Raw genomic sequence first — 27,802 nt, 5'->3', positions numbered from 1 at the left:
GAACTACTGTCCAAAAAGTTTGCTGAGGGTTTAGCATCAGACCATATGTATTGCACTACGGGTTTTCAGATGGCAACATGCAACTGTTCCTGAAACAATCAGTCACTAACAGCGCTGTAGTTCACAAAATTGATTTTATTTAAATAACTAAGAAGAATTGATACATAATTTATCCAGCACTTTAGAAGACAATGAGAGATTCACTGCAGCAAGTCATATTTTTAAATACAGAAGGGGAATTAGTAAAAATTAGGTTCATATCCAACATGAAACATGAACATGTTGCTTTTAAGAGCTTTGAGTTTTAAAGACTGAGAACTCTACTTACATCAAACAGTTCAAACACATCCATATTACAAAATATTACTATTGCACTATAGCTCCTTGTTCCAAACATACAATGCACAGTGTGCATCTGCATTACCCACATATAAAGGACCATCGACAATACATCAGCACAGCCAGAAAAACAATCTAGAAATGGTGAGAGGTGCTATAGGTTGTAGAAGTATGGCAGTAAAATTGAGCAGTTTGGACAACCAGTATCCAACACAAGCTCTATTTCTTGCTGGCAATGCAACAGACATAGGACTGCAGCTGTGCTACTGTCCTATGCAGAGGTAGCATAATACTATGGCTTTAAAGGCTTTCTTTTAAATAAGGCTTGTCTTACCTGAAAGCCATGTAAAAACTGAAGAGTTCTTGTAATACTAGCCCAAAGGATAGTACGGCAGCACCTTGGGATCCACCTGTTTAACGACAGCTGCCAAATTCAAGTAGGTGCACTATCTCTTTGAAATCTGCTGCAGCACATAAACAGTTATGTGCAAAGATGGTAACACCGATTACTTCTTTTTCCCCTCACCCTCAGCCACACAGAGAATGGTAACAGTCAAGAACACAACAGCAGGTAACACAGGTGAACTGGAAAATGGAAGTCCTACCTAGCTATAAAAGAGGTCCTACTTTGTCTAAAAAGACAACTTGGAAGAGGTGACAAGCAAAACACTTCAGTTACATGGACAATACAGGAAAACAAATGAGCATATAACATCTGTGAAAGATACACACTGCCACTGTGGTGCTTAAACCCCCACCCACCTTACCTTGTATCTAAAATTCAAGGCAATGGTCATTTTAATGTTCACTGAAGGTAGAGGTCCTGGGCAGGGGGGATGACATTAAAGATGAATGCTACTCTTACTCTCCCAAAACAGTCCAATAGCAAACCAGGACAGTTTTCCAGTTTACAAACGTTCCCCTTTTTGTCTGTTCCAATACACTTCAGCATCTTATCTTTAATTAAAATTAAGTCACAGGGTGTGTGGGGAGAACAACCTTTCACCATATCTACATCTGCCTCACTTTGGCTATCAGGTGCTTGGCTCTGTTGAGGCACTCAGGTGCTACTGTAATACAAATAAGACTATATGCTCAAGTGGGGTTTGGAAAACAGCACAACTAACATTGCATTTGTTACTACAAACACGTTGAAACAAATTCCACACATAAAAACACTACAAAACAACTTCTGCAAACCATTACAAAAATGGAACCAACCTCACTGATCTTCAGTCCCAACTCCAAGGCAGATTTGTTAGTCACAAAGACCAAAATGACTGAGAAATAGAAATTAAACTAACATTTAGCTTACATACCATTACATTTTGTAAAAAAGAAAAAAAAAGTGTTAAGACATTATTAATTTATGAATACACAGAAAATTCAAATCCCTAACATTTACAGTACCCTCTTACAGTAAGCCTGTTTGTAGTTTCTTTTCCATCAGTGCCAAGTAATTAATCCCAAGACATCTCAGGCTGAACAGAGCAATCTCTATTTTTCCTGTGAAGACACAGCCAATATTGGTGGCCAGCCAACACCCGGTACAGATTAACCAGACTTATTAAAAAAAATAACAAAAAACCCCTTTTCCAGGGTAGAGTGCCCCAAGATGCCTCACTTAAGCCCCAGAACTGAGATGGTCACTCTCAGCAGAGCAACACTTCAGAACGCAACATGGCCATGTCTTTTTGTTACCTACAGGGTTTTATTTCCTAACCCTTTACAGTACAGTGCTAAGCTCTTTCCTGCTGCCAGCTTCAACTGCATTCAACACATATCACTTGTTACTCATGATAGAAATTGTTTGTTCTTCTTGTCCCTTGTGGTTTTCGTTTTTTTAAATAAATAATGACAGGCTACAACATGCTTTTTCAGGTACATGATTGCTGATTATTATACAAGGAGTCTGTAAACCAGTCTGGCTGCTGAGGAAGTGTCAGGCTATCAAGGCGGTTGCAAAAAGCAGCACCTTGAGTTGAGCACAGTGAAGGCAGAGGAGAAGCCCTCCTGCAGTGCGAAGCTCCTGCCTGCTGTGGTGGGGAAGCATCAGCATGAAGAATCTATAAGCCTTTGGCGAAGTTTTTTATCCTCTCTTGGACTCACATTGCCACCTGCATCATGGTCTGTCAAAACTAAAGAGAAAGCAAACCTTTAGAAGTGAAAGGGCCATAGAACCACTCGACACATTCTTGTTTACAAAGGAACTGCTACCAGGAGAGTGCTGCAAGGCTGGGTGCCCTGTGCTGTGCTGGAGCTGCTGAGCATCCCCAGCTGCCCCCGCGCAGTCTGGATGCGGCACCCAGCAGCAGGATGCCCTGCGGCCTCTCCTGCCCTTACGGTCCAGAGTCAGCACCTACCACTGGTTTGTTAACACGGTTACTAATCAAAATATGCTGAAGCCACTAGCAACAGAAGGAAAGATGAGCCACAGGCAGAGCTTTGCTGACGGGCAGTGAAGTCTGCAGCTGTACCCAGGCAGAAGGAGAGGGCTGCACCAGCCAGAGCTGGTCATGAAATAGCAGCTTCTTTCTGCAATGAATTTTAACAGAGCTTCAAGCATGAGCTTGTTCTGCTCTGGAGGAAAACAAGTCTTTGAAGTGTTTTTCTGAGATGAAAAGTCTCAAAAGTTCTGCTTTCAGATAAAAGTGAGTCAGATTTTCTATTAGCTTTTTCAGCTCTTTGAGCAGAGACCTCCACCTTGGACTCTTCAATTCTCCTACCAAAGCCCACCCACCTGTCATTTCAAAAAGGGACACATCTAAGACGAAAACTATTCTCTATCAGAATTATTTTAAACTGCTGTACTAGAGCTGGCTGCCATAGATGCTTCTTCTAGTTCTATCTAGACAATAATTCTGCTTGTTTGTTCTGAATTTCCCTGTTGTAGAAATCTATTTCTCCTCTAAAACTCAGCCTACCAGAACTTCTTGACCAAAGTACAGAGGAACAGTTACCCTCTGAGTGCTGCTGTTTCTTTTTCGTTAATCACAGGGCATAGCTTTCTGAAGAGAGAGTAAATCTAATCTTTCCCTGCCTCTGAAACAGTTCTTTGACTTGCCCTCAGCATTATGCTCGTCTGACTCAGATCAGTTGCTAAACGTTTTGAAGTATCTTCACTTCCATGGCTTTGTGAAGAGGCAGACCACAGAGTATGAACTATTTCATTCAGGAGATGTGGCCACTGGTGTTGTCTTGCTTCTGTGGGGACAGCTACAACAGAGGCCATGCTCACATCAAACAGGAAGAAGGCTCTTCCATCCCCTTATGTCTCTCCCTTGATATTTGGCTTCTCTTCTCTAATTCTGCACTTGAGGAGGGAATTGGAATCACATTTAAGATACGTCACATATTTTAGCAGAGAATCTAAGATTACACCTCATGTAAGAGTGATTACTCAGAGCCGATCATGTCTGGGAAATGATGGGAATATTCAGAGAACAGCTGCACCAAACCAGATTGACTCAGACCATTTTGGCAAAAATCACTTTACAGTCAATCTTCCTTTTTCTCTGTGTAAGACATAACAGGAACATGCTCACTGGCCCAGTCCCACTTCCCTTCCTTTGTCATGTTCTGCTCCTCTGCCAGCAGCATTTCTGAGCATCAGACTTATTTTTACATTCATCTAAGATTTTTGCCAAAGCCTGAATGAAAAGCAGAAGCAGAAGTTATCATTTTTTGAGCTAACCTCTGAAAAAAAAAAAAAAAAAAATGTCCTGAAACCACCAGCTTTCTCCCTTCAAGAACAACCTACTGTAGACCAATCTAGTGCTCTTCTACTGTGCAGGCAGTCTTAAGGAGTTCAAGTTCAGACAGCTGAAGCCTCTTACTGCTAAAACAGAGATGTCAGCATGGACTACCACCTTAACAGATACTTCAGTGTCTAGCCTGTGCCACTGACTTGCAACCTTCTGTCACATACGTGAAGTTACAGCAGTTATACTGGAGACAACATAGCAGGGTCTAAGCAGGTCCATTCTCTTGTAGAATATATTTAAGTATTTTTGGTAGGAATACACGTCTAGATGAAACCTGCTTTGTTTTGCATGAATTAATTTTTGGTTTCATGGATGCCTTACCTCTATGTGGTTTGGATGTGGTGTTTTTGTGGGTTTTTTTTCTTTGATTTTTCTTTTTAAAGAAAGAGTGGGTCACCTTACCTTGTAGCTCTGTTGAATTTTTTTCCAGCTCTTCTGTAGTTGTTTCTTCAGGCTTCTCCAACACAGCTGTCCCTGGCTTCCCATCTACAGTATCTGTCTTAATAGTACCAAGGTTTACCAAAAGTTGCATGACATCAAACTTCTCAGAAACTGCAATGTTTTCCAGCACTTTGAGACATTTAAATGATTTAAGTTCACTCACATTTTCCTCAAGAAAGAGGAGATAAAGGCTTAAGTCATCAAAACACTTTGACTTAAGTTTGAGAACATCAAAAGTTGGCAGGATTTCATACACTTTGAGAATACCCGAATTCCACCTCCATGGAACAAACATTGCGTACACTACCAGCGGCATCACTAGGAGATAGACTAGCAGGTTAATATAGCTGAGTACCTTGAAAACACCAACAGCAATGAGCTTGCACTGAACCACTTCTGGAACAGTTGTGTCATTCTTTAAGATCCCAGTTTTGATAGTGCAGAGAAACTCATCACTCAAAGAGGAGAGGCTAATGTAGTAGCCCAGGTAGAGGCATGCAACAAAAATAATTACTAGCGTGAGTAAACGGCAGATAATGTATTTAATTATTAAGCATTTGGAATTCTTCTTTGTCTTCAGGTACTGCTCCACAATTGGGTATTTAAAGTGGCTTTCAGATATTTCCCACAAACTGAAAGAGAGAGAGAGAAAAAAAACCCAAATCACATAGATCAGATGCTGCAGCATTCACCTACCTCAAATTTCAAAGAAGACTAGTACTCTAAAATAGACACAAGATTGGAATCTCTCTTACTGGGGTAAATCAAGGGTAGTTTTATTGAAGTGAATAGAAGAACAACAGAATAGCAGACAAATGAAGAATATTGACACTCTAATATAGAAATGCCACTTAGAGACAAAAGAGCTCAGACATTGGAAAATGGAAAAAAGTATTGCCGTTTCAGCAGAAAAATATTTTTGTTCTTTTCTAATACAAAACAGGGATAGTAAGCAAATCCATGAGGAAAAGCATACTTCCCAAGTACTTGTTTGATAATAGCACACTGGAAAGCTTTTTACTTGTCAAGACCTAACTCCACATTCTAAGGAACAGACCTACGTCCCCATTGCATTGCTTGTACCCCCACATGCAAAGAGAAACAGCTACTCTCACCAAGGATGAAACAGAAACTGGATCTGGTTAGAACAGTGAACAAGTCTGATCAGAGAGGGGGTGTGCTTTCGTTGGTTTTGGTGTTTTTTTTTCTTTAAACAGAAGCTTTGAAGACCTAAATCTGAAAGCGCAGGAGGTGACAAGACTTTGCTGACAGCATGAAAGTGACTGTCAAGAACATAGAGAACTGAGGACTGCAGCCATCTACATTTTCTTATGCTGTGGTGGGTAAAACTAACACCTACTACAACTAAAGACATCAGAATATCTCAGGTAATTAGTAATCCAAAGAGCTCATCAAATATTTTATTTGAAAAAAGAAAGTTCTAAGTTCCGACTTCAAGTGCTCACAGTAATGATTTCAAATATCTTATTTTTTTTTAAACAAATTTAAAAGTGTGTCAGGTCACCATTCAAATCTTCGTAATAAATTTCTAAGAGATTGAAAGTGTCACATCTGTTAAGAGCTTAAGGAAAACAGCAAAGAAAACCAAGCTTCAGCATCTTACCTCTGTGTCAAATTGTCATTAACAACTGGAACCAAGTCAGTAGGGTCCCTGGGTTCTCCACTGCGGATGCTATTAGCAGCTTTGATTGCCCTGTTATAGGCTTTGTCAAGTTCTTCCATAATAAATTTCAGGTCTGAAGAAAGGTGAGGTGCTGCAGTGAAGCGCCAGAACAAACATGGTAGATACAGCAGGATAGCAACAAGCAGAAGGATGTATGGAAAGAACTGAAGGGAGAAAAAAAATCAGATTAGGCTTCACCTGCATCTGTATATAAAATAAGTTAGCCAGTCACTATAATTCTATCTAAATCTATTGAATTCCCTATATTTTTATTTAAATGTTTTTAATAAAACCCACTTTTGTAGTTATTGAGGATAAGCAGGGAAGCAAAATATCTTTTCAGACAGCTCCAGTAACCTTGCTGCTGCTTAGAGTTTTGCAAAAAAAACAGAGAAGGCAGAATAAAGTTACCATGACCCCAATAACATTTTCATTCATATTCAGAACTGCACTGCTGGAGCTGAAATTGAGAGAGGTGGTATTAACCTGGGGAACAACAAACAGCAAAGGCAACCAAAGCAGCTATCAGAGACTGGAAGAAGAGGATCATGTCACAGAACTCTCCCTCCCAGACATGTCACCACCATTCATAGCAACCAAAATGCTCCAAACACCAGCAAAATCTCTCCTGATCTCTATTTTCTGTCAGGAGTTTAATGAATAGACCCTTTATATCACTGTATCTGCCTGCAAACACACACGTCTGTTCAGAGTGCATGACAGAGTGACTGTAAAGGATGTAAGTATGGCTGTAATATTTAAGGATATTAAAATATTTTTAGATAACTCCTAAATGGAAAACAACACAAGGCATCAGAATGGTCTGGTGTTAATGCAGCGCTGAGAAGTCAGCCCTTAGACAGTCTGCATTGCTTAGGCAAAGGGCTGAAGCAGGTATAAAATACAAGAGTTTGAAGTATTTCTGTCTTTCTTCTAGTCATCAACAAGTAGGAGTTTTTCATTATCAGATTTAATCTCTAATGCCCAGCTGCTGGAAGGATGGTATTTTCTATCTACTGTGACATTATATTCAAGATGTACATTCATATATAACATTACTCCAACAGAGATATAATGTAAGATCTAGTTAGACAAGCAGTTAGTTAACAAAATGTACTGCAAATTTGGCTAATCTCTAATTCATTACATTCAACTTTTGATACAACTTTTGATAGTAAGCACACACAACTCAAATTGAGTGTCAGTTCCTAAGGAATTAGTTGTGGTGAACAAATCTGAAACAGATTTAAGGCATCTTAAATGCTACAGCGATGCACACATGCACATTCATTGAAAAAGCCAATGGAGAGTTTTATAGGAAACATGGACTGAAGTAGTTATTCAGTGCAAGTGGAACAGCTCTACTTACATTTGTAGATATTTAAGAAGAGAATCTGGACCTAATATTAGCATGTTAACTTCTGTTTGCAGTAATCGAGAGATTAAAGTTTTGTATGCACAAAATAAATAATTTGATGTTATTGAACATTTTATCCAGGAAAGCTACTTCTAGTATCACCTATCATTAAAGCAAAATCCTATGTCATTATTAAGAATGCATACGATGTATTAAATAAATAAAAACTGACTTCTTAAAGGAACTGAATTAGCAACTGGAGATCGTAATATAAATTATCATTCTGGATGTGCACGTTCTCTACATAGCAGTCAGATTGAAAATTTGTGACAAACAGTAAGACAAATCCAGGAAAAGCATGAAATAGCTACAGAAAACTGAGGGTACTGTATTTAAAAGTCAGCTTTCCCTTGCAACCCTTCTTATAAATTCATACTTTAACTGTTTTCTGCTCAGTAGCAATATAATTGAACTTGGCCAAAATTGCTCCTCCAGTCTCTAGGTAAGCTCCTGAGAAAGCAAACTTCAAGAAAGGGTCACCTTTAAAACTGAAACCGAAACTCTGCAGGGATGGGCTAACCCAGTAACAAGATTGTTTCAAAAACCTAGTTAGCAAAGCAGAGCTGGCTGTAATTGTACCACACATCCCGCTAGAGGTAGCTCTTCCTCACCAGTAAGGAACAAGCATCAACCCTGTACTTCTATACCACCTCTGTGGCCCGTTCCCTCTCCACCGCAGGGGATTTACCTCACAGGCCAGAGGGATTTAGAGGATTCCTTCTGACACCCTGGAATTGCTGTGGACTGCTAATCTGCCCAGTGCTCCCACTGAATCCATACTATCTTCTGCGCCACTAAACCACGCTCAATGGACTGTCTATATTCACCATCAGGAATTTCTTCCCTCCAAAGCTCTGACCTATACCAGCAGTCAAGACAGCCCTTGGGTGTGGGTGCTGTTCTTCTTTTTGAACTGCTAACTGCTTTCATCCAAACTGAGCAAGCTCATTCTCTCAAAATCACATCCTTACTGGCTGTTGCCTCTTAGCTCTACTTGCTACACTCTTGACATGATCCTTCCCCTACCCCCAGCAGCCCCACAGAAACTACAGAGAGCTCTGCTCTCACTATTGTCCTTCTTTCCTCTCTGCACACAGCAGACCACCTCAGATCATCTGCTTTTTTTCCAGGTCTATCCTTTCAAATTGATATGTAAAGCTCTGGCATGTCCAATGTGTTTTTGTAGACATATCGTCAACTCAAACCCAACTACTCAAGAATCTGTCTTTCATATTTATCGCATATTTATCACAGTGCCACCAGGTCTCACAGGTCTAAGTCCTGGACGCCTTGGCCTACCCAAAGCTTTATGGTTTCATGTCCAGGCTCTTTCAGTCCTCTGAATTCCGCATTATGTAGAAATAGAAATGATCTATCTATGAACACAGCTTAAACATACCTAAACTTCTCTAAGCTGCTGCAACACCCTTTACATAGGCATTAACAAATGCCAGCTTGTATAAGACTGCTGCAAAGCCTGTTTGACCTCACTTACTTCTGTGTCATACACCTCTTAGCACCCTTCCACTGGTGCCGGGTGGGGAAAGAAACAACAAAGAAAAATCTGATTTAGTAAGGAATGACCAAAGCTTCTTACACTGGTTTATACCACCTGGCTTTACTACTCACTCATCTGAAATTTTACAGGCGTCAGAGGATTTATGTATTCCCTGTCTGACCCTCAAAACTGGAAACACCACCAGCAGCATTCGATTAATCCTTGAGATCTCTTTATCCTGAGGCCTACAAGACATGGGGCAAGAGGCAAGATAGTTGACACACTGAAGTCACTGCCCAAAACCTCCACTGTCCCAGTCCCCATCTTCCTCTGTAACTAGAAAAAGACTCTGTGGGCACATTCTGCGCTTGTATAGCACACTGGCATCAACCCTGTTGCTCTGCCCCAGACCTCCTCCAACCCCTCCTGTCTCCTCTGCCTCACTGCAGACTGCTGTCTTAAGAAAACCAGCCTCTGACATCTTCCTTTGCACCTTCTCCTCTCCCCAACTCTTTCACCACTGCCTCTTCACCTAGAAGCATCACACCACTGAGGCAAAGACACATTTGCCATGTGGTTACTGGGCCTCCCCTCACCAGGCTCTCATCACTCTCAAAGCTGTAGCTTATGGCAGCATGAGAAAACACTATGCAGCTCTTTTCTGAATGGTCTCAAAACCAGAGCAGCAGCGTGACCATTAGTCCAGCTCTTTTTGTCTGGAAACAAAAGCCTGTATTTGTCAGCCCTTCCACAGCACTTGATACACGACTCCATCCTTCTCGGATTCTGGCTTTTTTAAAAATGAAAGATACGCTTTTTCTATTTGTTACCAGTAGGCTTAGATAACCAGCAAATTGTTTTGAATCATTAAAATGTAAGGCCTTGAACCCACAGGCAGAAGTGAAAATGCAAAGTCATCTGGCACGAGTCCTAGGTTTCAGAGCAACAGACTCGGATTATCCAGCTCATCTGACTACATTTTACAGTCACACATAATGACTTCCCATTTTAAGAAGAGGACTCCATGGTATTCATACACATATGAGCATGTGCCATACACCTTTCTTTTATGGTTTATGTATTGACTTCCAAAGCACCAAATACACCAGGAGGAAATGCTACTTCAGTCTTGGATAGTTTGTAGCATTTAAGTTAAATAGGAAGTGTCATGGATCTCAAGATCCGTATAGTCAAAGATATGCCAGAGAAAGGTATTGGCCTAAAAGTAAAACTCTTTTTTTCCTTTGCTGTCTAGTTATTAAGTTCCTTCTTAGCGGCAAGTTCACAATGTTGGATGTAAGATAGTATGAAACTGTATAATTAAAGAAAGGTCCTTCAAAAGCAGATTAGAACAGATACAATATCCTATCATTCAAAATGATCCCTTCTGAACTTCATTTGTGAAAGTGCATTGAGGGCTATAACACAGTGCTTCAACCTGGATGCCCTGAGTCTTCATTTCCACTCATCTGCAAGGAGAAAAGAGACACAAAAGCCCACTGAGTACTCACAAATAGAGTAGCAGTGCTTCAGCTAGGCTAACACAAGTTTATGGAAAGTACTGGGCATAGGTACTGAGTGATTAATATTCAGCATGAGACAGACAAAACTAGTAGCACATGCACCAGGGACTCAAACTAGAGTCCCCTAATATGTTTTCTGCTAAGTATTCCTGAGCTCCTGAAGCTAAAAATGATGGAAACAGGTTCACCTGCCTTGCTTGTCCCTTAGTCTGATGGCACGCTGGGTGGGACAGCAAGCTCCTGAGGAAGCAGAACACTAGGAAGCCAAGAGGTCAGTGAGGCCCCTTGTTCTGTACTGCTGCAGTTTAGTTCACTTGTCAAACTTCTGAACTTTGTACATGTTACCAGCTATACCCTTACTCCTCCTGAAAGCCAAGAGTACTTCATATCTGAGCAGGATATGTCTGACAATAAAACATCAGAAACTGCAGAAGCCCATGTTAGCCCGTACTGATGAGGCACTGAAATCCAAGCCTTATCTGAGCAGAAATCTGTGCAGAGAAGGACTCCTCCCTCCAGGCCAAAGACGTGTGTGCTCAGCGTCACTGCTCTGCAGCAAGTATCTGAAATGGGAACTGCAGAATTAGGGTTTCTATCTCACAGCTCTACTCAGAGTAACACATCCCACAGGGCAGTCAAAGATGAAAACAGGACCACATCTGACACAGACTGTCTGGTAGCCTGTGACACAATATTCCACCAAGCCCTGCAATACAGAAAAAAATATTTCTGGACAGTGAGATCTTAGTAAATAGGATGTCCAGTAGTGTTATAATGCAGAGCCCTGATCCCCCATCTCAGTACAACACTTTGGTTCCAGTCTTGTGTCCTACGCTTCCAAAAGCAGCTATAAAGGTTATCATCAAAGCAAATAATTTAGGTACATCAAAATGCTTACAATTCATAGATGCGTGCTGTTTTCTTACATCACTGACCATAAACAGGTTGAGAAATTTTAAATCAATACTAGCTACTATGAATGGAGAGAACCATCTACTCCCTTTACTTCTGCTTTGCTTACCTTTATCTTCCTCCTTGATTCTCCCCAAATAATAACAGACTAGAAAATAAAGTAATTGAATTGGACTGCAAGCATTCTGACTTCTACCATACTTAATAGTGGTCAAACAATAACTTTAAGTACAATAGCACAAAGCTGTTAAGCTGCACAGGTATGAATTGTAGCCTTGAGAAAATTCACTGACATACAGCACTCAGCAAAGAAGGAAGCACTGAAGTGTCTTCACTCAAGATGAAAATAATTCTCATTAAAATATCAGATCACGGTGAAGTGTTGGCTTCTTCAGTTCCAAATTTCTATTTGCCACTGGGATGAGGCAAAGCAAAGGCACCAGCCCCCAAACAGGCTAATGACAGCAATGACATGTTTACAGAAGCAAAGGTATTTAGCTCCCTCTGGATACAAACCTGTTCCTGTTTGAGTCAGTGGGAGATGTTTCACTGGTGTTCTGGGCAGAAACGTGAGTTATAAGTGACTTATCATTCTGGCTGAGATACTACCCTGACTCCAGACCTAAGTGTGAATGTCAAACCATACATGACCTTTTTTATCCCACCTGCTACTTACTTTCTGTTTTGATACAGCTTAAAAACTGTATTTCTCCAGTTTCAATTAGTGAGACTAATGTGACTGAAGTAGCTCTAACACTACACTCTCAAATAATGGTTTATAAATGCGTCCACGTCCAGGTTTCCTTGCTCTGACAGCCCTTAATCCCCATGGGTGGGGCTTTATAGGTGAAACATGAGGAATCCTCAGTCAACTAAGAAGTTGTACAAACAGTGAACAATGAGAACCAGATAACAGTCATAATTATAATCATACCAACAACATAATGAACAACCTCAGGGGTTTTTTTTGGTTTATCTACAGAGAAGCAATTCAAAGAACAACCCACAGGTCCATAGTAAATCTTACTTTTATTATGAAAAGTATTTTCAACAAGGTAAGTTTCACTTCATGCATACAAAGACTTCAGACCCACTCTTTGTATGCAATGCTTTGAGCAGGTCCCGCAGCACTTGCCTTGCACTTTTACAGAAATCTGGGCCAGACAACTGACCTCTCCTGGCTGTGCCGTGTGTGAAGACCTCTTCTTTCCTCTGGCAGTCAGATTAGCTGTTTGCCTACATTTCACAGTGGTACAAATTCCCTTCCTCTGAAGAACGATCTACTCCCTTACCTCTGCTTTGCTTACCTTTATCTTCCTCCTTGATTCTCTCCAATTAATAATAGATTAGAAAATAGAGTAATTAAAAAAACACCTAGAAGTCTCTTGATCACAGCCACCTCCATCCTAGCAATACAGATATCAGGGCTAGAGAAAGGGCATCACTCCATGTCCAACTGCTCCTCTCTGGGTTGCTATCATGTCTGGTGGCTATCAAGAGCCAGTGAGATGATGCTCACTGTTCTTCTGCATGTGTCTGTATAAATTTCTCTGTGCACTACAGATTAAAAAGGCTTCACAGTGCAGTCTCCTCCTCCTGATAAACTGATAAATTCAAGTGGTGGGAGAGATCTCCCAGAGCAGAAAGGACAGCAGTTAAAGGTGCCCAAGCTTCAGGGACTGCCCAAAATTGAAACATACATTTTACTGATCAAAAAACAAGAATCCTAGTGCAAACTTGTACTCTGAAATAGGAGGGAAATGCAAAGGTTTCAGTTTTTCTGTAATGCAACCTGGTTTTGATAATCTTTCAGAGCAACCAGATGCCCAGAACAAAAGCAGGGCAAGTTGCTGCAAGTTGGTTTCTTCACCAAGAGCTACACAGTCCTACTTCCAACTCTATACCATGATGAGCACTGACCTAGAACGCCAACCTTTGACAGGACTTCTGACAGAGTGCAGGGAGCATGACATAAGGAAATCCATTCATTCCAATCAGGAATTGGGGCCTACAATTTCAGTCCCCCCAAAGCCATTATCTAACGCCTCCTTCTTATGAACCCTTCCAGCACACCAATATAGCTAGATGTTAAGTGAGTCAGAGTATTAGAAAGAGCCTGAAATGCTTTGCAAATAAATGCACTGCTGCCCAGACAGCAGAAAAAAAGCCTCAAAGAAAAATTTGGCTTAATGATCGCTGCTGTCCCTCTACATGTGTCCCTGCATGCAGTCAAATCTCCCACCTGAGCTTAGGAAGGCTCCCTTGTCTCATTAATATCACTGTGCTCCCACAAAAGTTCTGCTCTGACCATTTCAAAAATGGTTATCTAGCCAAAATCTGCAGAGCAATGAGGTTGTACGTACCTTGCAGTGCACAGCCTGCACCTGGAGACAACCCAAGCCCTGCTTTCCTGCAGAAGCCATCGGCCCCCATGGCAAGCCACCCAGCAGCACAGCCGGCAGCCGCTGGCCCTGGATGCAAACAACAGCCAAACACCTTCAGATGTTCCCACCACAGTGGGAACCAAAGGCCAGTGCTAAGAGCTGTAACACCACTCCTTCCCTGGAAACTTGGATGGAAGTTGATGAACAACCAGTATAAGGATATTAATTAATACTGGCCTCCAAACAGCATCTGCAGCTCCCAATGCCCTGCTCAGTGGGAAGGTAGGTGACTAAGCATGGATTTAGGAAGTTCAGATGAGGCACCCAGCCTCTGCTACAAGCTCTGACTCAGCTGTTCAGATATACTTCTTGCAGCAAATCTGCTGAGTATTTACAAGGAAATATCACATCCCACTAAGCTATCATAGAGGAACTGTGGGAAGAAGCACCCTGCATCAATTCCTGAGACAGCACCAGCCAGCAAATTAACATGGGTTGCATCATAATAGTATGACTACTTAAAGCCATTAGTCATGGCTGACAAACTAGGAGATTTACAGCTATCAGCAGGTGACTGGCATAAAACTCAACATAAAGAAATCTGGTAACAAGAACTCATTCCCTCAAGAGAACGGGGCAGCAACATACCCAGGTTTGCAGGTGGAGTTTCCACCCATGCAAGCTGCCTGCATTGTAAGATGTCACAGTGGCTTCAACTGCCCTCTGCAGAAGGTCTGGCTGAAGTGAAGTGGATCACTAACTGAGCAAGAAAGACTTCAGTCTAGAAACCAGCAAGTCTAGCTTTAATATTTATGAAACGCAAGACCACTGAGTCAAGGTTATGAGTGGAGCTAACCGGAGAAGGCAGTAGCAAATCCTCACAGTTAGTGATTTGAGTCAGCAAACGAATCAGAGACAGCTCTGAATAGTCTTTCAGAGGAGACACCACCAGTTGACTGAATAATAAAAGCTGAGGTACTGGATGCAACAGCAAAACCCAGAAATGCAGGTCCTAGACCTGAGCACCCTCTAACATCAGGTTCTCCTCTGCTTCCAGGTGCCAGGGGGTTATTTGCTGGGGTAAGCAATAACATGGCTGGGGAAGGCGGCACACAACACCCCAGATTTGCAAAGATCCAACACAATTTCTTACTTTGGCACAAGCACCGCCCAAGTAGGGTGACACTGCCTCTCGAGTTGAGTCAGCTCTAGGCATTGGCATGGCATTTACTGAGTTTGTAACTCCTGCCAAAGCTCAGCTAACAGCTTTGAGCCAGCTCAAGTATATTAGTACCTACTGTACTTTTTACCCAGAAAATAAGTTTCTTGCTGTGTGTTCAGTACGATGATGCTTTACCTGGAGCAGTGAAAGCGAACTCACGGTTTGCAAGGGAACAGCCTATGGAAGCTCAGAAAACCACACTGAAGACGGGGTTAAACCTGCTGGTACCAGTGATGAAATTAATCTCTTCCAAAATGCCTATCTGCCATGGGTTCTTCTCCATACAAAACCGACCAAGTGTAATACAATAAAAATATGAAATGTTTTTACTATCCTGTTTTCCTAAAGTAAGCTTTTGATACAAGCATTAAGGCAGTAATTGTGTCTTGCATCTTGATTTTAAAATAGTTCCTCGCTAAAATCCAGGCGAGGCACTCAGCTCCAGGGAAACACAGAAACATAAAAATTACAGCTGTGTCAGATAACTAGTGATATTTCCTATTATAGCACAACATACCCTTTATATAAAAGCAGAAAATACCTTCTCTAGTACTACCCTCTTTGGAAATAAGGGAAAGAAAACATGCTCTCTAAAAATAGAGCATTAATTGAAAGCCAAGGACCATAGCAGAAGCGAGGAGCAATAGAAGTGAGGCAAAGGCAGGCTTCTATGTGAGGACAATTTTTTGAGAAGGAGATCTGTACATACTTTATGCAGCCACAGGGGAATGTTTTCCAAGTTGTTCTGGGATGGTTGCTTCTGCTGCACAGCTGCCCAGCAGTAAGAATCCACATAAGCAGCTTGTCGCCAGGAGAAGGAGCTGGGTGCAAAACAGCTTATCTGAGCACCTGAGAAAACAAAGCAAAAGTTATCATGTTCTTAGAAGATTGAACAAAAAAAAAAAAAAAAAAATCAAGTTTAGGAAGAAAAGCTCACACTCAGGATTTCATGGCATCCAAAGCTGTTAGGTTAAGCAATTGAACGAAACATAGTAGCTCTGAAGGGAGGAGAGTCACTGCATTCCCACTGCACTCAAAGGGTTAAATTCCCACAGGGACTCTCTAATGTCTCCTGAGGGTTGAGACAGTGTATTAGAAGCACCTGTACTTTAGGCCCATTTTCTTAAGTTTTGGGGGGAACACGACCTCCAAGACCTGTCTCTCTCACTTGCACTGGCTCGGGTTGGCCAAAGAGGAACCAGCAGATATAAAGTGTGATCAGACAAGGCTGGTTTCCTGAGGAAACAGCTACCATCACATACCATCACCCCGCTGCGCTTCCCAAATATACAACCTACAGCTTATACACTCAAACACCATTCCTGCAGCTCGTCAGTCCTCGCAGTGATGCGAAGGCAAGTTTGGCCCAGGGTGCTGCCACTTCTTCTGCCTCCGAGACTGTGCGTGAGTTTTGAGGGGTTCAAGCTACCCATGTGAAAACAAGGATCTCCTCATCTAACTTCTAGCAGAGCAGTCGTGGTCCCCAGACACGTCCTCACATGATGTGCCAAGGATCAGGCATACCATCATCATCCCCACTCACTCCCAGCACCCCTCCTGCTGCTCAGCAGCTTCAAATTAAGATCAGGGCACTAATTAACAGCTAGAGCAGCTATTTAGCCAGCCTCAGCCCTAGGGTCAAATTCTGCTCTGCCCAGCTATAGGCAACAGTTGAGCCTTACTGCAGCATACCTCAACAAGGAAGAGTGCTTATTGGATGTGGAGTATCAGTGGCTTATTGGATGAGAGCCAGTAAAACAGAACGAGGGGTTTTGATTGTCTTTCTGAAGCTGCAGTAGCGAAAGCAAAAAGCCCCACGTTTCAAGCAGGCTTTCCTAAATGTTGAAACAGGATAGCTGTTTCACCAAACAATTACACAAAATGGAGGTAGCTCTTCCATGAACATCCCTCTTCCAAGAGCAAGCTCCAACGCTTCCTCCAACCCAACACCAGTATCGAAAGAGCAAGAGGGGGAAAATATTGCTACTTTTAAAATTCTTAATATATTCATTAAAACTAGTGCTAATGGCATTGTTGTGTGCTTTATAGGGAAAAAGCATTTTGTATAAGATTGTAATATTCATGCCTTTTTGCTGGTGTAACTTTTTGAGAATAAGAACTTCTTTTGTAACAGGAGCCAACCACATTTGCCTTGTAACTTGTATAGCCTTTTTAAAACACAGCATAGTTAAGGAGCATTATGAATAAAAGCCTTTCCTTCTGAGTCACTATTATAATTATTTCTAAGGCTGTAGTATCATAAGGACATAGTTTGACCTGTCACAAGCCTCCCTTATGGAAAACAAATTACTGTTTATCAGACCAGAGCTCATGTGATTTAGCAAAATTGGCACCAGACAAACACTTGCACTCCTCAGAGCTTCAGGAGTTTGTTTTCCAGAGAATTTCCATTAGCTGTGGGAGCTCAAGAAATAATACACTGCAGAGAGAAAAAAAAAAAAAAAAGAGCAGGCAATTGGAATGTCTGTTCTTCACTGGATAGGGACCATTTATGCTCAGCTCTCATCACTTAACGAACCTCCAGCTGCTGGCTGTGCCCAGTATGAAGATGCAAACAAGTGACCCTTTCAAAGGGCCAGCAATAGGAGTGTTCCAAAAGATGCTTTGTCCTATTTATTCATGTCTGTGTATCTGCAACAAGAAACACATTCCATGTGTTCATTCTCATTAATGGGTGGGAAAACACTGAAAGTGATGGAAGCGTTTAAATGGGTAGGGAGAGAGGCAGTCAGCACCCTTCTCCAAAATTAGCGATGAAAAAGGCAGCCAGCCTCCTTCTCCGAAGAGTTATGTGCACAACTTCATATCAGAATAGCTACAGCAATGCCAGTGGTGCAGCAGAGCAGTGAACCTCACTTTTCTAATCCCCGGGGTTTCAGCAGGGACATTGGAAACCTTTGGCAACTTGACTTGGGAGACAAGCAGATAGAGCTTGACATCAAGCAGAAGCTGGGGACAGTCCGGTTACTGCACCAGTTTTTAATTAACTTATTGCAGTCTTGGTTGTAAACACCTGTTAATGTAAATTACAACTTTGCATTAACCATAGTAATGTTAAGGCTTAAACAGAAAGGTTGTTTTTGTGCGTAATCTACACAGAACACAAGTTCTTAAATGCATTTGAAAATGGTCACAATTTTCCATCTTTTTTTCCTCCTTTCTCATCTCCAAATGAGTAATAGCAAAAAATCTATACAGATAATTTACTTTATGTTGTGCTGTTCTGGAGGAAGTGAAAATCTGTAGTTTCTATTAGAGGAGAAATTAGGCAAAGGGCCAAATGCCTTCCACAGATCCACTGTGCACACATAGGGCTATTTTATGAAAGGCTAATAGTCCTCTGCTATCAAAGGAACAACCTCCTGACTTGGTGGCATGAAGTCATTCCCTGCTCTTTGCTCCACAAGTAATAGCAGGGGAAAAAGAAAAGCAGCAGCCAGGCCCATAACAACAGGGTGATAAAATACACAGCAAGAAGGATGAAGAATATTAAGTGACTGTTTTCCTTAAGTGGTTGTCACAACAGTCTTTGGCCAAGTTATTATTACACTTGGCAACTCACTTTTTTTTTTTTTTTAATTATTCCCAGATATTAAATCAACTTTGGAGAGGGAGTGACGGGGATTTGACTTACACTTTTGCAAACAAATGAGGATAAAAACATGTCACTTACTATGGTTGCCTTACAGAGAGACCACCCAGAAGAGCTGCAGGAACTTATGGCAGTGACAGATGTGCAGCCTGTATGACAAAAACTCACTTTTAGAAGTGCAGTAAGATGATCAGATGGAGTTGGTCGCTGATGGCAAGAATTACTTGCAAGCATGCAACGGAGGGCAGAGTACAAGCCTGAGTCAGCACAGCCAGCAAGCAGCAAGGCCGAGCTGTCACCCCAACCCACTGCAGCACATCTTAATGGGTGCTCTGCCAACAAGCCCCCAGCTATCTCCTCCGTGTCTGTACCACGGGAATCCTTTTACTCTGCAACTGGCTCATCTGCAGCTCCTATACAGCACTGTAAAAACCGGCATGGTGCTGCCTACAGGTGGAGATCCCGTACCCTGGTAACACTCTGCTTTGTGTATGTCTTGCAAGCTCATTTGGGAAGAATTTGTCATCAGGTGTCTAAAAGAAGATGCCCCAATTCCAGCTGGGACTTCTCAGAATTGAGGTGCAAGCAGTGGGCCTACTCAGGCTCCTTTTGCCCAAATGGAGGTGGAAATTTTGGTATTGATGCTAAGTGAGCAGGACACAAGCCACTTCTACGATTCTCACCCTAACACCCCTGTAGATGCTTTCCAAAAAAGAAACCTACCTACAAAAAGAAACTCCAAGAATCCCAAAGAAAATCTAAAATCTGAAGGACAGAGTCCCTGTTCAGTATCAAGCTGCTTTGTTGGGGAGCAAGGCAGGATGAGGATGAGCAGAGGGCTCAGCATCCTCTGGCTGCATCCTTTACTAGAGAGAGCATAAACCCAGCAAGCTGGACAGGTTTCCTCCCCAGTGGTTCAACACCCCTCTTCTGACTTAAACATCTAATTAAGAAACTACAACTAATAGTACTTCCAAGAATCAATGGTAATCAGGTGCTGAACTGTTTTTCCTGAACCAGGGTCAGGTGATTGTAGTTGACAGGATTAAACCTTCAGTAAGTAATTATTTGGTTTCTAATACACTGCAATCACTGGAAAAAGATTTGCATAAACTTGGATGAAAACCTAGCCATTAATTACTACTATAATTTTCCACAAGGCAAAATGAACTAACCATGATATCCAAACACCTGATTTTATCTAGCAAGAATTATCCACATTAGCAGCCACTAAAGAAAAACCCACAAACAAGAAAATCAATGCGTATATACACAATGTGCAGACTGCCAGGCACCATCCAATGCACATCCTTTACCCCAACATTATAAAAGATTTTAAAATATGAAAAAAGATGTGCCAATGCATGCCAAAGAAGCAGCAATGCTATGTGTGGGTGTACACACATGTATTAAGAGCGGACCAGAAGGAACGATTTCATTAGACTTTCAGATGCTTCTTATGGACCAACGTGGCAGGTAGGGTGAAACAGAATAAACACTATGTTTAAGAAGGAAGCATGAAAAGACACAAATGGGTGCACTGGAGAAGAGCCTGTTCCCTGAGGTTTACTTTGGCAATGGAGTAGTAGCAGAACATAAAAGTTCAGCTGATGCAACATTTAAATGGAATGGGTCAGAAGAGACAGCAAGCATCTTTCCCTCTCCCGGGGCTGCCAGTTATCCCTCAGAGAAGTCTCAAAATCATGCAATGGGAAAAGAGCCGAGTATTTACCGAGCATTGGCTTCAGAACAATAGGTTTTACGATTCATGGGAAAAAACTTGTAAATGATATTCCCACCAGTCAGATTTAAGGAAAACAAAAAGAAGTTTTCCTTCATCTGAATGAGAAACATCTCAAAACAGTGGTGATGACCACCTGACTTCACTGCCAACATTGGTGGTACCTCGAATCTCAGGCAACACCAGAGGACCATGATGTTTCTTAAATTAATTCTGGCACTAAAAGCAGCTTACCGTCACTTCTGTAGGAAATGTAAACCTGGCTCTGTAGAAGTTAAACAGAAAAAAATATCCTCACCAAGAGCTGAAGATGGTCACCCAAACACAATTTGGACTTGACATTAAAGTAAATGTTTTTACAGGTTTGTCCTGGTTCCCCAGGCAGGCCTATTCCCGATGCTGGTAACTTCTGCTCTTTACTGGCACTCCTTACATGCCAAAGAGCAGCACAGCATATGCTGCTGTTCTCTGGGGTCTGCACCTGTAACAAAAGATGTTTTGAAGTTCGGAGTTTGTCTGGCTGCTCCAGACTGATGCTACTCGCACACATTGACTCAGTGCTGTCATTAATGCCCCAGGTTTCAGATCATCCTGCTGAACTAAACGCAAAGTGTGCAAACGTCAACCATTAGCATACAGCCTGCTTCAGCAGCACTTGGGAGATGTTTTGCAAGCTCTCAGCCAGCAGCTGCCATAGTAATAATCTTTGGCATAGTTACACCCAACTTAACTTTAGCCCCCAGCTCTTACAGAAGTCACAAGATATGATTATTTCCCAAAAGCCTCCCCAGCAACTCGTGAACATGAAAGGAGAGGGACATCAGCAGGGAGGACCAGTGAGAGGGTAGCAGGAGATAGAAGGAGCGTAATTCAAGAGTTAAGGCTATTTTTTTTATTTGTTGTGATTTAGACTCACAATTTTTTTTTTCCTTTCTATATATTTAATATTCATAACTGTTTGAGAAACATTATTAACATGTATGGAGAGATACAAACTCAGCTGGACATGCAATAAGGGATGTATTATTATTATGCATCCCATAAAGGATGGGCACTGCTGCCCCCGCGACACCCACAGAAGCTGTTGGGATATGGCAGAGTTCCCCACTAACATCCTTCACCCCATGTTTTCTGCTGGCCAAAGCACCTCAAATCCCACAGGCAGCCAAGTCGGGGGATGGGAACTAAAATAAACAAATTGGGGAAACAAACCTTCCCAGAAATTTGCTGGAAATTGAGATTGGTACAAGGATTGTCACCACTGGGAAAGCCCAAAGTGGTCAACGGAGACATTAAGCCCATGGTGTGTAGAGCACAGGGTAAGGCTCTACTTTTCTACCTCTGAGCACCTTCCAGCATAATTAGATGCACTGGAGAGCATAAAAGGGAAATGAGACTTCTTCAGCACAGCAAATCCTCATTTTGACAGATTCATGCAGATGCTGTGGGTTGGTCTGTGGCCAGGCGCTCCCTAACCCAGCACCCTGCCACAACTGACAAGCCAGTAGCACCACCCAGGTCTTCATGCTGATGATACCCAACTTTCTTAGGTGTCTTTACTCAACACAGGACGGTTTCTCTGTGCTGCAAAGGTTTCCAAGGTGTTTTCGTATATTAAGAACTGCTAAAACAAGAGGATTAATTCATATCAGCTATGTATGAGCCATGCACAACCAACACCCAAACTGGACAAGTAGTAGGACTGCTGGTGGCCACCATGAGATTCCCTTCTCCCCCCTCCAGCTCTCTCCCTCCCTCCTTGCCTCCCACTCCAGCCATCACCTCCCACACGAAGCCGTGGCAAACGCAGCCAGCACACGCTGCCCGCTGCACAGTGGTGCCCAAAAGCTGCTCTATGCAGAAGGCCAAATGACATCATTTGGTGACAAGCCACTGGGTTTAAGCACATATGAGCAACTCCCTATGGGAAAAGATGCAAATATTTGATGTTGAGTGGACAGCTCTCACATCTGCTTTTCTCTCAGTTGTAATCCAAGCCAGCCACTGATATTTTCCCCAGAACTAACTTGGAAACAAGCCTCTGCCAAAATTAAGCAGCTTGTTTCGACTTCCTCTCTGCTCAACTGAATGTTACCTGCTCAGGGCTGCAGTATCTTTCTACAAGCAGTGGTAATAAAAATCTATGTTTTCAGCTAAGTTGTTTACAGTAAGAAAGCATATCTCACAACATACACACAGAGAGTTTAAAAACTGGAATCTCAATCCTGGTGCAAAACTATTCTTACTAAAACATGGTCATGAAAAATTTACACAGAAAAAGTTATATTAACTTGTGGCTCATACATTGCTAAGGGTGCCCCTATCTTTATCTCTTTTTCCTTTACAAGAGGGATGGGTGATTCAGCTATATTTATATGGTTTCTGTTACCATACTACCTGATCATCTGTTGTTTATTTACCCTAAGAACTGCCAAATAATATAAGCAAATAATATCAGGCCATAACATAAGACATATAAGCATACACAACACAATCCTCATCATCCTATTGTTACTCCCATTTTCAAGTTCCCATTATAAAATTATACAAAATTACATAATATTACCAAAAAAATGTATGAAACAAGGTCTAGCTATAAAGAGATAACTGGTGCAGGATTTCAAAGAGCAAAGCTTCCCAAGGCTGGCAGAGAACAGCTCAATCATAAGTAAGCACTAGCAGTACCAGCTTAAAATCATCACAGACCTGCAGCTGTCCGTGGGTTTCTAAAATATAACCAAGAATAAACTTACATTAGTTCTCCTCCTGACCCTGAAGGACGCTGAAATGAGGTGCAGGCACTAGCCCCAGGAGTTTCAGCAGTGCTCCCTGGCTGAGCACAGCAGCTGGGTTTTCTATGCCTCCAGCAGAGAAATCCTCTGTGATACCCAACTGGAATCTCATTTATTTCCTGAAATTTCTATCAAAACTAAAAGTTACTTCAGAAAACCTTCACGGCCTTCGTAAACATTTTAATCATTCTGCACAATTAACAGCAACTGTATGTAGGAGGAAAATTGCACTTCCCTGACACCACACTGCAACAAAACAGGAAAGCAGAGCAGGAAGGGAAGGTAGCAGCTCAAGGTGCTGAGAGAATTTAAGGTGAGAAGTATGCAATTATCCCAACAGAAATAGGAGCGGAGCATTCATTTTTGGAAAGGGTGTTCAATTTTTGTACCCGGAGGCAGAGATATTTCCATGCTGTGACTCACATAACGCTTTCACAACCACTTCTGATTCTGAGTTGCTCTTCCTCAGACCTAAAATGGACCCTACCATTTTCCCTCAGTTTAGCACTCCTGAGCTTTTTCAAAGCACAATTACATCAGGAAGCACTTGAAACCAATACTTGCTTTCTATTTTATTGCTGGTTGAACACTGGTAATCACAGAACTATGCATGTCCAGCCTGCAAGGCCCTCTCTATTCCCCAAAAAGCTTTAATGGAAACAGCTTTGGGATCTCCCGTAAGCATCCAGCCCGCTAAACTGCAAGGATTGTGCAGGAAATCAGCGACAGCCATAATAGCAGCATGGCTGATATAGTTTCACTTTCTATATGGAAACCACGTGGTGTAGTTTCACTCATGCTGGGAGCCTGGCATATTTCTCATACTTATTTTCATATCTATTTTTCAAATATAGGAGCTTGGTTTTAAACCCTATGTTTTCTTCTAACAGGTTCTCAGGATTATAGGTAAAATAAAGCACATGCAAGATGTAGCAGATATTTTAATTGTTGCTTTATGAATCTACTACAGTCACAGATTCAATGCAAATTAGTTTAATACAGAAATATATTATATATAGCATGCACTGAGGCCCAAATGTTTGATTAGTGAAGATGAGAACTCATCTGAAAGGCACACTTTACTAAACTCTGCAATTCAAGTGCATGTTGGAGCTTTAAATAAGGAAGGAAAATGAAAGAAATACTGCTGTAGAGCTCATAAAAGAGACCTTGATACACAGGCACTGTTTCTAACTGGATCCGGTGCATTTATAGGAGAAGCAGAAGGAGGAAGAACTAAGGGACCCATATACAAGCCAGTATATGGAAATGCAAGCCCTCTTTTTCATTGCTTTAAGAGGAAGAAATGTGCACATATCAGTAGCAGATCTAAAACTAAAAGCACCAGGTTAGATTACAGAAATACTGCTATGTCTGTCCAGTCTCGGATTGAGCAGAGCTGCCACAGGGCTTGGCATTCCCAGCCTGCTTGTCCTTGACTCCTCTGAGCGGTTTTTGCAGGCCACGGTGCTTTGGGTCAAAATCACATCTATTGCAATACCTGTGTAGCCAGATACAAATACAGCAGTCTGAGGCATCTCATCTCTTAAGCAGTCTAATTAATCTGATTAATGCTATTCATGATTGTTTTGCAGAGATTCACCACTAATTCAGTCCTATTCCAGCTTCCACGCTCTTGACATTCATTTGACTCAAACCTACAGATGATGTATCTCAGGTAGACAACACTGAGTGACAATAAACAGGTACGTGCAGTAAATTAAACTATTTCTGAAAGGGTGGAAGTCTTATGATTCATCCCTGTCTCAAAATGGACAGTACTGATTATTCACCTTTGAAAACTTCATTCATATAGTGCCATTTAAATGCAGAGCAATTCTTATAAGCAAATAGATTTTTTAAGTGAACCCCCCAAGTTACAAGTCCTTGTCATTTGGATTTAAAAGTGTCCTCATCACTTCAGACTCTGAAAACGGTTGGCTAGTAGGCTGCTGCACAAGCACTTCTGTAACTTTGGGATAGGGAAAACAAAAGATAGCAAACTAATTAGGAAACGTGGCCCTTCTCCCGTAGAGCCTAGCTTCATCTATTGAGTCACACCACAAGCTGAACTGGAACAGCTGCGGAAGAGCAGGGGAAAGCTCTGGAGAGCGCTTCCACTGCCCATCCTGCCTCAGCTCCGAGGGGCTGGTGACCAGCCCCAATATCCAACCGAGCCGCCCGGAGTCCAAAGGCAGAACTCCGAGACCCCTTTCCCTCGGCACCTATCCCTGACTGACAGCTGCTGAACGGCAGCGAGATCTTACTGCAGGGCACTCCAAGCGCCGGGGACCGCAGCGCACGGGCGGTTTTCAAGGCCACAGCTCGGCAGGTCGCTCACGCTCAAGGCTGAGCAGCGCTGGGAAACAAAGAGCGGCACGGCTCCATCGCTCTCCTTAAACCACACCCACGGGAGAAGATGCAGCAGCTGAGCTGACAGGACTCTTGCTCAGGAGCTGGTAGAGAACGACAGCGGTTAGGGAATGCCGCAAGGAGGAGGGGGGGCAGGGGGAAGGGCGGGAAAGGCCGGGCGGGATGCCCGGCATCCCCGCGCAAGGTTGCCCTCCGGGATGCTCTCCGGGAAAAGCCGCTCTCCCTCTTGCGTGCTCCCCACGGCCCAAAGGCGCCTTTTGTCCTACCCCCGAGTGGAAACCCCTCCCGCAGCCGGCAGCTGAGCCCCACGGAGCGCTGCCGCTCCCCCCACCCCCCCCCCCCCCCCGGAGCTCCGCACCGCTCCGCCGCCCCCCCCGCCCCGCCGAGCCCTTTGTCCGCCGCGGGGGGAGGCCGGTTACCGATGGAGACCTCCTGGGCGAAGGCGAGGGAGATGAGGAGCAGCGGCAGCCCCACGGCGATACAGGTGACGATCTTGTCCAGCGCCAGCTCAAGCCGCAGCCCCTTGTAGCGCGTCTCCGGCGGCTCCTTCAGCAAGAAGTCGGAGAAGACGTACTCGGTGGCGATGTGCGCGATGGCCATGGCGACCTCGGCACGGCTCAGCCCGGCCCGGCCATGCACGGCCCGGCTCCGCCCGGCGCACCTCGGCTCCGCCCGGCTCGGCTCGGCGCCGCCCGGCGGGGGGGGGGCGGGTTTGGGGGGGGGGGGGGGGGCTGTGCCCTGCAGCGGGCTGGGCCTCGCCGCCTGGGAGCGGGGCGGGGGGCGGCGGGAGGGGGGGTCGTGGCGCCCCCGCGCTGGTCGGAGCTGGCGGCTGTGGGCCGTGCCGGGCCCCTCGGGGTGTCCCCTCGGGTGGAGGCTTCTTGTTCCGCAGCTGGCGCCCGCCGCCTCCCGTCCCCTCGCTGGGCTCCGCTGAGAAGAGCCTGGTTTTGCAGGGGGTGTTACGATCCCCCTGAGCCGTCCCTTCTCTCCGGCTGAGCAGTCCCGGCTCCCCCAGCACACACCTCCCCGCCCCCGGCTGACAGATCCCCCAAACCCTTAATCTACCTAGCAACACGTGCTGTGGCATTTTCCCCACGCAAAATGATCACCACCGCCACACCTCAAGTCACTTTTTGTGGGAGACACTGGGGTGCCTTCACCTTCATTCATTTTACCCCCCCCTTATATTTTCCCAGTTGCTTTCTGAACCTCTAAGCTCGGAGGATCCTCAGCCCCGGAGTTACAGAGGTGGCTGAGTGTCCCCCTCGCCCCCCAGAGAGAGCCACCTCCTGTGCTGTGCTTGGCACATGGTGCTCTCCTCGCTCAGACTACTTCTTCCAAAAGGGACAAATAGTTCCCTTCTCCACCCAACTTTCCCTTTATGAAACCACTATCCTATCTGCTTTCAATTGTCCTGCCTAATTTTCCAAACCATAATCCAAGGAAATCATTCCTCATATGGAAACTGTTCTACAACACCGACTGCCTTTCTTGTTTTTCTTGTGTTCTTGTGCTGTTGTGTCGTCCCCTGGATGGGGCCAGGGGATGTGACTCATGCTGCATTCAAGATGCAGGTGCCCCAGACGTTTATGTAATGGTACTAAGTTGTTTCCTGGGTTACTCTGTCCTTAATTCCTATTGATTCCTAATATTCAGTTACCTTTCTGCCCACTAAAGAGCACTGGAGCTAATGTTGTCGTTAAACTATTACAAATAAGATCCAATTTCTGAGATGCTTAGACAGTATGAGGCACATAGGGCTAGGATTGCTTTTTTCTACAATTACTCCTGTAAATGTATCAGTACTAAAGTTTATCTTTTTAACACTCATTTTTCATGCTACGCGATTGTCACTCAACTTAGTCACCCTTTTTCACACCACTTAGAGAAAATAATGAAGAGTAAGGGTCCTTGCAGCATCCCATGAGTGACTTCCAACATGAAATCTGGCCACCTTTTTCTGTCTTTTAAGCAGTTATTTAACCTCCATGGACCCTTCTTCTTATCCCATGGTGTTTTCATTTCCTCAGGCTTTAACAAGGACCTTCTTAAATGTCTTAGGGAAATATAGGCAGGCTATATTCATCCAGGTCTCTTATCTA

General features: G+C 43.3%; 1 protein-coding gene across 1 annotated transcript; it reads right to left on the bottom strand.

Annotated features, from left to right (window-relative positions):
* Window positions 1-117: 117 nt before the first annotated feature.
* PANX1 (pannexin 1) lies at window positions 118-26,386 on the bottom strand. The gene is made up of 5 exons (XM_042792519.1): window positions 26,123-26,386; window positions 15,894-16,033; window positions 6,169-6,392; window positions 4,506-5,176; window positions 118-2,477 (listed from the first exon to the last, which is right to left on the bottom strand). The coding sequence occupies exons 1-5, from the start codon at window positions 26,301-26,303 to the stop codon at window positions 2,392-2,394; spliced, it is 1,302 nt and encodes a 433-aa protein (XP_042648453.1). The 5' UTR covers window positions 26,304-26,386; the 3' UTR covers window positions 118-2,391.
* Window positions 26,387-27,802: the final 1,416 nt, after the last annotated feature.

The sequence above is a fragment of the Tyto alba genome, unplaced genomic scaffold (assembly GCF_018691265.1).
Source record: "Tyto alba isolate M040663 unplaced genomic scaffold, T.alba_DEE_v4.0 Super-Scaffold_2, whole genome shotgun sequence".
Classification (NCBI taxonomy): domain Eukaryota; kingdom Metazoa; phylum Chordata; class Aves; order Strigiformes; family Tytonidae; genus Tyto; species Tyto alba.
The sequence above is the reverse complement of the archived record's forward strand: the minus strand, read 5'-3'. Positions and strand labels throughout refer to the sequence as shown.